This window comes from Elephantulus edwardii, unplaced genomic scaffold (genome assembly GCF_000299155.1).
Source record: "Elephantulus edwardii isolate Elephantulus edwardi_28Jun2011 unplaced genomic scaffold, EleEdw1.0 scaffold00022, whole genome shotgun sequence".
NCBI classification, from domain to species: domain Eukaryota; kingdom Metazoa; phylum Chordata; class Mammalia; order Macroscelidea; family Macroscelididae; genus Elephantulus; species Elephantulus edwardii.
The window spans coordinates 1,132,996-1,142,502 of record NW_006399772.1 but is presented as its reverse complement, the minus strand read 5'-3'; the positions used below and the strand labels follow the sequence as shown (position 1 = coordinate 1,142,502).

At 39.0% G+C, this 9,507-nt stretch overlaps 1 protein-coding gene across 1 annotated transcript in view; it reads right to left on the bottom strand.

Moving 5' to 3' along the window:
• The window catches only part of LOC102844284 (semaphorin-3C-like), a 218,720-nt gene that overhangs the window by 42,717 nt on the left and 166,496 nt on the right, over positions 1-9,507 (bottom strand). The window contains exon 12 of the mRNA XM_006882593.1: positions 9,083-9,305. Within this exon, the coding sequence (XP_006882655.1) occupies positions 9,083-9,305 (223 nt within the window). The remainder of the gene's footprint in view (positions 1-9,082; positions 9,306-9,507) is intronic.

The following is a 9,507-nucleotide window of genomic DNA, read 5'->3' as shown; positions in this document are numbered from 1 at the left end:
TATATTCATGTATGTGTGTGTGTGTGTAGGAAACATTATGTTTATAAATGCATAATTTAAGTTGTTTCACATTACTTGAGTGGCATTGGAGAAGAGCACTGAATATCCCATGGAAGGCCAAAACAACGTACAAGTCCAGTTAGGAGGAAGTACAGCCTGGGTGCTTTTGGATGCAAGGGTGATGAGATTTTGTTTCACATCCTTTAGGCATCTTGTTAGGCAGGACCAGGCCTTGGGAAAAGTACATCATTCTGGGAGAGGTGGATGATCAGAGAAAGAACACCTGAACAAATTAACTGACACAGTGACTATAACAACACACTTTCAGAGATGGTAAGGATGGTGCAGGATAGGACTGGGGGGGGTGGGGGGGAGGGAGGGAGAGAGAGAGGACAGAGGAGAGAGGAGAGAAGAGAGGAGAGGAGAGGAGAGGGAGGGAAGGGAGTGAGGGAACAAGAGTGACAGTGAGAGCGAAAGCATGATAAAGAGAGTGAGAGAAAAAAGAGAGAGGGAGAGAGAGAAAGGAAGGAAGGAAGGAAAAAGAAAGGGGTCAGAAAGATATAGAGAGATCTGAGTCAGAAACCACTCATAGCTCTGGTTTTCAAAAATTGTAAATACCATAGGAGACTGTCTATCATTCTCCTGGGAAGTAGCTGGTGGATTAGAACCCCATGTATATGCAAATATAAATATATATTATATAAAGAGAAAGAAGATAAAATTAAAATAATTCTGAAATTAGCTTACTATTTCTTTTTAACTTGTCTTTTCAGGTCAAATTTAAATGAGAACTGTCTCTGGATTAGCAATCACTGTATGGGCTATCATCCTCTCTTTCTCCACCCATGTGGAGAAACCCATGGGGCTCTGCCCCATACATCCCATTTTCGCTATTCTTCTGCATGATCAAGTAACTAGCACACAGTGAGTTAGCTTCTTTCTCCTGTCAATTCAGCCATCATTCCACTCTGTTCCATTAATATTTCCTGCTGTGAAAATCCCTCTGGACTCTCTGGTAAACTCTCGGAAGCTTCCACACTCCACTTTGGGAAGCAGTGAACCACAAGGTTATTAAAAAACAGTGACTTCAAAGGGATTTGTTCCTTACTGCTGAGTGAAGGGGGCAGTCTAGACATTATCCTTATGAGTGACATTCACACACAGCTTCCAAGTGACAGTAGCCCTTTCTGAACTCCAATGCACTGCTCCAGCTCTTGGTTTTTAAATAGAGTATTTTTAGGGACTGTCTTTATAATCAAAATGCCTGGCGCTGCAGTTCATTAAAAGTGTGTCATTCCAAAGGATGTGACTGCCAGAACTGGCTAGTTACTGTGTAGGCAGCTATCATGTAATGTTGCAAGGCAAGTATTTCCAGGCTTCAGTCACATATGTGGCACACACTTCAGAAACTCCAGACATTCAAAGGACTTACCAGAGCCAATATCTCAACTTGGTAATCACCCAATTAAAGGAAAGCTAAAAGGAAGTATGGGAGAGGACATACTACACATTTTGGCATGCATGAGCCTTAAAAAATCGTGATGACATTAAATCATCCTAAGCCACCGCCACCCATTCACAAAAACATTCTCTCAATCTTCAAAACGCACATGTCATCTTGACTCATGCAGAGTGAGAAAGACATACATTTGACACATTGTCTGAACCTGACCCAGACATTTAAATATTTTCATAACTACAGAAGCAAAAGGAAAACAGGCAAAAGTCTCTTGACTCTGCAATAAAATCTGCCTTGAACAAACAGCCCGAATGTAAGCAGGAGGTGGCAAAGATAAAATGGAAATGTTACTATTCCATGAAAGCACTTGCCTGCTGTTTTCAGGCTTCCCACAGGATTTTGGAACGTAATAAAGAACATCAGAAATACCTATAATTCTACTGGGCAGAGCTTAAAAAATCAACTGATCAAAAATCTTGCAACCCAGCAATAATTGCTACAGAATCAAACAAAAGGAAGAATATTTTGTCAATCTGTAATCTTCTCTAGAGGAAGTCATAGTAAGAATGAGTTAATTAGGAAAAAAAAGAGGTAAGCTTAGTTTTCAGTATAAGGAGGGATGGTGGCATAGTTCTTGGTGGGCTGCACTGCTAATTAAAAGGCATATCTTCAGTGATTCAAACAACCAGTGACTCTCAAAGCAAGATGGACAGTCTCTTCCCATTAAGACTTGCAGCCTCAGAAGCCCAACAGAGGGTCACTGTACGTCTTGGAAAAGGTGCAGGCAGAAATCTCCTTGGAGGCAAAGCTGGCACAGCTGCGTCTCCCCTATTTGGGACATGCTATGCTATGAGAGACTAGTCCTTGGAAAGGAACATCATGATTGGAAAGGTCAGTGAGAGACATTCAGACCCCCAAGGAGATGAAGTGACACAGTGACTGCAGCAATGGCTCACGTGTGTCAGAGACGGTGAGGCTCGCACAGAATAGGACAGATCTGTTGTTCTTAGGGTCGTTATGAGTAGTACTCAACTCGACAATATCAAATAACAACAACAAAACATGAGTCAGAACAGCCTCAGTGGCAATGAGAGGCAGTTCCCAAAGCAATAAAATAGCAAAATTATGTTACTATTTAAAATGTTAAGAGGAAATATTTCTTTGTTGTTATTAGGTACCACTATGTCAACTACATTCCACGGGGGCTCGAGTAACCATAGTCTGCCCTTTGCCATTCTCATAATCTCTGCCATGCTCAAGTTCATTTTTACAGTCATTGTACCGATCCATATCATTAACTGTCTTTCTCATATCATCATCGTTTCTCTTTCTCTTACCCTCTATTTTTCCCCATTGAAGTGCTTTTCCAAAATGAGATGAAGTTAATCATCCTTGCTTCTAAGGAGTGTCCTGGTTCATTTACTCCAAGACATACATTTATTCTTTTATTAGTTAATGAGATATTCAATACTCTTGTACAACACCACAACTAAAAATATTTGGAGCAAAGTTTAAACATTTCTGTATTATACTACATAGTAATGTTTCTTTGAAAGTCAAAATTTTAATTTAAAAAAAAGTTCCAGAAAATTTTATTTTTGAAATGGCCAGATTGGAAGTCATACGGATCAGCCTGATTCCACAGAGCTTCCCAATGAAAACAAGCTTAGAAGCAGGAGTGGCATCCACTTCCAAAACAGCTTGCCTCCAGAAACCCTATGAACCTGCAGAAAGGACAAAAGTTATACAGGTGTCCAGGTCTTTCGTTCATAAGGTCTCTATGAATCGTCTACAACTCGACGGCACCTAAGAACAACAACAAATAATAAATATTTAGAGTTTGAGAGGTAGCTGAGCTGAGTGCCAGCTACTCATTGCTGCTGAGATAGAGCAAAAGCATCACAGGCCGCGTGAAAATGAATGAGTGCAGCTGCTGCTCTAGTAAATCTCAGAAAGGCACACACACTTTAATTTCTTATCATTTTTATATCATACTTTGCTCATTTAAAAATATTTTAAAAATCCTTAATTTATGAAGCCATGGAAAAGAAAGCAGACGCTACAGACTCCAATGTAGGCTGTAAGCCTCTAAATTAAAATCTACTGATGTAATTTTGACTCATAATAATCTTATGTGTTAAGGAGTAGAAATGATCCACAGGCTTTTCTCAGAATCCCAGAATACATGATGTGCGCACACAAAACCTAGACTTGGTCGAGGAAGCTTTCATCAGACAGAGCACAAAATCACTGTATGGTACAAAATCAGGAAAGAATTGCATCAGAGATGTGTCTTGTCTCTCCATTTTCTCAGTGTGTATATGGAACAGATTTTGCAGATTTTTTATGAGGAGGAATGTGGCATCAAGATGAGAGAAAGACCCATCAACAACCTGTGTTATGCAGATGACACAACCTTGCTTAGTGAAACTGAGGAAGACCTGAAGCATTTGCTGCAGAAGGTCAAGGACTATAGTCTTCAATATGAAGTTCAACATCAAGAAAGCATAGATTCTCACCACTACTCCAATTGACAACACCATGATAGATGTAGAAGAGACTGAGGTTCAGCTTGCTTGACTCCACAAATAGCACTCTTGGCACCAGGAGTCAAGAAATCAAAACACACACTGTGTTGGGGGAGTCTGCTGTCAGAGACTCCTCCACAGTGCTAAAGAACAATGATATCAGTTTAGCGATTAAAGTGTGCCTGATCCAGTCCACAGTCTTCACAATTACTTGCTATGTATCAGAGAGCTGGACAATGAATAAGGATGACAGAAGAATACATAGTCTAGGTCATGGTCTTCAAAATTACTTGCTATTACTCAATGTCTATGAGTTGTGGTGCTGGAGAAACATACTTAACATACAACAGACTGCCAAGTGAACAAACAGGTCTGTCTTGAAGAGGAAGAAATCAACTTTCTCCTTGGAGGCAAGGATTTTCAAGCTCCCTTTTATATACTTTTGATGCATGGCTAGGAAGGACCAGTCCTTGTAGAAGGACATCATGCTTGGAAGTGTGGAGGGACAGACAGCATTGGAGAGGTAGACCTCAGATGTGATGGATTAACACAGTAAGTGGGACAATGGGGGTAGGTGTGTTGGCGTCAATGAGACTCGCTCAGGATAAGGCAGGGTCCAGCTCTATTGTAGATAGGTTGGCTATGATTCACACCAGATTTGTTGGCATGTAACAACAACAATCTTTACAGCACTGCTCACCACCTGCTTCTTGCACTGTGCACTGAGTGCATTAAAACTGTTAGTAGTGTGTAAGCCATTTACTTTACCAAGGACTCTTCATCCCTAGGCTAAATATTGCTGTATAAACTTTAAGAAATAAAGATCATTTTATTTTTTTCCATTCCACCTGTAAGCACACACACACACACACACACACACAATCCGAGTCAGTCCCTTGAAAGAAAATGTCTAGAACATCATCATCTCAGACTTAGCCAAAGAAGTACATTGTACTTGGCTAATTCTAGCAGTTACCGGGCACTGTGCCACAAAACTAAGGAGATTCTGGGAGCCCCAGAATCATTCATAATATTCATAGTGAATGAAGTTACATCTTCTTTGCATTCCAGTGAACTGACCACTAAGTGTTCCCTTTGGCATCTTCTTTGACAATTAATGTCTTCATTGCATTCTCCTCAATTTTCCACAATAGAGCAGATAAGGGAAACATCACAAGAGAAAATTTCCTTGTGACTATAATTGGAGCATGATTATTCATTTATAATCTTTAAACATCTCTCTGGTTCTTGGGGATTTGGCAACATTCAAGAATGCCACACTTCCTAGAACATTATGGCACATGGTGCTAAGAAATCTTAGGAACAATAATCTAATTTTTCTCAAGAGTCATCTCAAGACTAGTCCTTTTATTTAATTTTAACAATAACTTAGGAAGGTCTTTGAGGAAATTTTACCAGGCTTGAGTAGGAAATATTCTATGCCACTATGTAGACTAAGGTGTGCCTGGTTCAGGCCATGGTCTTTGAAATTACTTGCTATGCATCAGAAAGTTGGAAAATGACTAATGATGACAGAAGAAGAGTCAATGACTTTGAGTTGTGGTCTGAAGAAGAATTCTGAACATAGCATAGACTGCCAGGAGAACAAACAGGTCTGTACGAGAGAGGGTGAAACCAAGTTTCTCTTTGGAGGCAAAGGATTTTGAAGCTCTGTCTCCCATACTTTGGGCACGTTGCCAGGAGGGACCAGTCCTTGGAGAAGGACATAACACTTGAAATGTGGAGAGACAGACAGCATAGGAAAGGAAGACTGAATGAGATGGAGTGACACAGTAACTAGGGTAATGGGGTAGGTGTATCAGAGTCAGTGAAACTGGCTCAGGATAGGGCAGGGTTCTAGCTATTGTATATTGGGGTCAGTATGAGTCACAGGTGACTAGCTGGCACATAACAACAACAACCTATGGCTGAGAGAGAGTTTCGGGTATAGGTATATTTAAAGCACTGTCAAAGTAAATTTTACCACAGTCTCGTTAAACCCCTGAGGATAAGTTTCAGTGGTGAGATGAATTTCCATCCTTTCTGAAAGATGCTGCTGGAAGAGGCATTTCCACAGCACACACTTTCCTTTTAGGAAAGTCTTGAGGAGACTTGCGGCTTTGTAAGCAGTCATTAGTGAGATTCCCCACTACAGTTCAAAACATCTGCCTAAGTACTGGTTTTGAAAGTGACACGTGCTTAAACATCAACATGAAAAGGTTATATAAAGCTACCAGAATCCTACATAGTTTAAGGAATATGCAAAAACATGATTATTCCTGCCCTCTACTTGACTAAATACTTCTACATTGCTTATAAAGCCTCTTGAAAAATCCCACCCATTAAATGAACATATATTATGTAGACTTTTCTTGAAAATACAATCTCATGTGGCATCGAAGCACACTCTTGATACATGTTTCAAGAACTACAGAAAGTGGGAAAAAAGAAGCCATCATCTCTTCTAACATGAATCATTAGGGAAACCTGTGGCTGTAAATTGTCATCTCATTTCTGGATTTTTTTTTCTCTCCAAAAGCAAACTCCATATTGGTTTAAAGAAGTGGATGCTGAAAGTAACACTATGTAATCATTCATTACATCTTCAAAGAGCACAGTTTGTCTGTGAATGAAAATTAACTTTGTTTTAGGTTATTAAGTTCTTTAATTACATGGCTAACAAGCCACATACATAACTATGATTTTCAATTCATCTTGACAAATACATACTTAGCTTAATGGCTTCTGTGATATACTGAGAAAGAAATTAGGCATCAAAGAATTCTAGAACCTTGAGAGGATGTGTGGGAATGAATACAAATATATAAAATTAAATAAATGCTTGGTTAGAAAGTTTTAGAAAGGAGTAACATTCGAAGACGATGTTTGAAGTGATAGCAGGTTATCCCACTGTGGCCTAGTGGCAAGAAGCTGCGCTGCAGTTCTGATGGTACAGGGTTAGAGGCCACCAGCTGCTCTGTGGGAGAAGGAAGGGTCATCTTCTCCCATTAACTGCTTCTGAAAACCCACCAGGAGGGTCAGCTATGGGTTGGTACACAATAACAACAAAAAAACTATACAGTAAATAGAAGGAGAATTGACACCTTTGAGCTGTGGCTCTGGAGAAGAGTATTGAGGGTACCATGGACTGCTAGGAAAACAAACAGATCCATCCTGGAGAGGGTTAAACCAGGCGGCTCCTTGGAGGCAAGGATTCTGAGGCTTTGTCTAACATACTTTGGACATGTTGTAAGGAGGGACTGGTCCTTGGAGAGGGACATCATACTTGGTAAGGTGGAAGGACAGTGCAGGAGGGGAAGACCCTCTATGAGGTGGATTGATTCAGTGACTGGGGTTATCGGGATGGGTGTATCGGAGACAGTGTGATTGGCACAGGACAGAGCAGAGTTCAGGGCTGTTGTACATAGGGTCGCTATGTGACTCAACTGCACATTACAACAACAACAATAAAAATGTAAAATAAGCTCAAATAATGAAAAGGACTAGAATTATACACTTGAGATTTTCTCATCAGATTGATGATACAGCAAATGGATGGGTTTGAGTGAAAGGATGGTTATTGTTTATGTTCTAGTACAAGGTTTCTAAGGTGTGGATTTAGTGAGGATGAAACAAAAATAAAGTGAATAACAATATATTTGATGGGAGTCTAGAAGATGGCAGGAGTACACAAGAATAAAGAACAGATTGAGTAATGATTGATTAGTCTGTGAAAGAAAGAGTATTCCTCAAATTAAAGACAAAAAGTAAGAGGGCCAGTAAATCACAGATATGTCAAATTGTTAGAGAAAACAGGGCAATTCAGAGGCTTTCTCAATCTCAGCTGAAAACAAACTAAAATCATATGCGGATGAGGATTTAGATCTGAGGTTTTAAGCAAAAAAGAAGGGTCTAATAACAAGTTTATTAAGTAAAACCAAAAGCCTTTCACAAGTTGGAAGGTTGATGTAGCCTAGAAAAGTAAAGGTATCCAGATTATAAATTGAGTTATAAAGGTGTTAATTTCTTAGTTCAGATTATATAGTTAATTGATGCTATATTTTGTCTACAGAAATATTTTATATGTATTTCTTAAACTAGTATAGGAATTACTCAGTTTCCTGAAGTGATGGTAATACAAGAAGAAAGAATATATTAATTTCTTTTCTTACAGTCTGCAAGCAAGTTAGGGATGTCTGAAATTGTAATCGCTCTCTGACCAGTAAACAATAAGCTTTCTGTAATGGTAGTTGTTAAAAGTTAATGCACATCTGAAATTCCTTGAGAGCTGGATTTCATACCCAGAAATCATGTAGACTAAACATTCTCATTTGTAAGAAATTTTCAAAAAAATGCTGATGTCACTGGTCTGGTAACTAAAATTTGAGAATCAGTGTTATAGCACACACCAAACAAGTCAGTCTGCATCATGTAGGCTATAAACAAGACTATCCTCACTCTATCTCTTATTCTGACAACCTAGGAACTGTGTATTACTAAAATAGTAGAACTGTTGCTATTGTTGTGTACCATCAAGACGCAACCCATAGCTGACCCTCTGGCAGGTTTTCTTAGGCAGTTAATGGCACGTGAGGAGACTGCCTATCCTTCTCCGTGAGACAGTAGCATTACCATATTTTTTAAAAAGCATAACCATCTATATTATGATTATTGTATTCTCTTCCAAGCATTATCTATATCATGTTTTCTGGCATTATCAGTGTCACTAGGAAATGGCCCTAGGGATTTATAAAGAAGTCAAAGAATTGATTTAATTTGAAAGAAACACTTATGAACAACTAAATAATTCTTTCTGTTCATTCTTTCAGCTCATGCCTCTTGTATTTTACTATAATATGTGTTTGGCAATGCTCTAGAGTTTTTCTTACATTCAATTCTCACAATAACTCTATAAAGCAATTCATTTTACTAACTTTACTAACAGACAGAGGCAATGAAGAAGAGAGGTTAAATAACTCATTGACAGACAGAAGTAAATTGGCTTTCCAGTACGAGTAGCATAACTACTATTTGACCTACACATATCTACTAAACATTAGAGACGTCTTCATACTTCATAGTTTAAAATACTTACCTGTTCCAAGAAACAGGACATGGTATCTACCATCAGCAGCATTGACTCGATCCACAGCGATCTTTGTGTATTTGTAGTCGGTACCAATGCGTACAATCAGTGGCCTTCTGTGGATTGGGTAGATGGAATTGTACATGAGAGGATGGTTCCGAATAAAAGTGACAACATCATCTGGGAACTCCTTTGTCGTTCGCATATTGGGTGTAAATGCTCCTCCTGGGCACTGAAAGTGTTAAGACAACAAATGAATGAATAAAAATGAATTCTTTTCTCCCTTGTAATACTCACACGTTTTAATTGCATTTGCAGTCTACTGAAAAGAAAATAACATAACTAATGATTTTGTTCTCTTAAATTTATAGGGTGCTCTTATTGGAAGCAGGATTGGTATCCACTTCCTAAACAACATGCGTCTGGAAACTCTA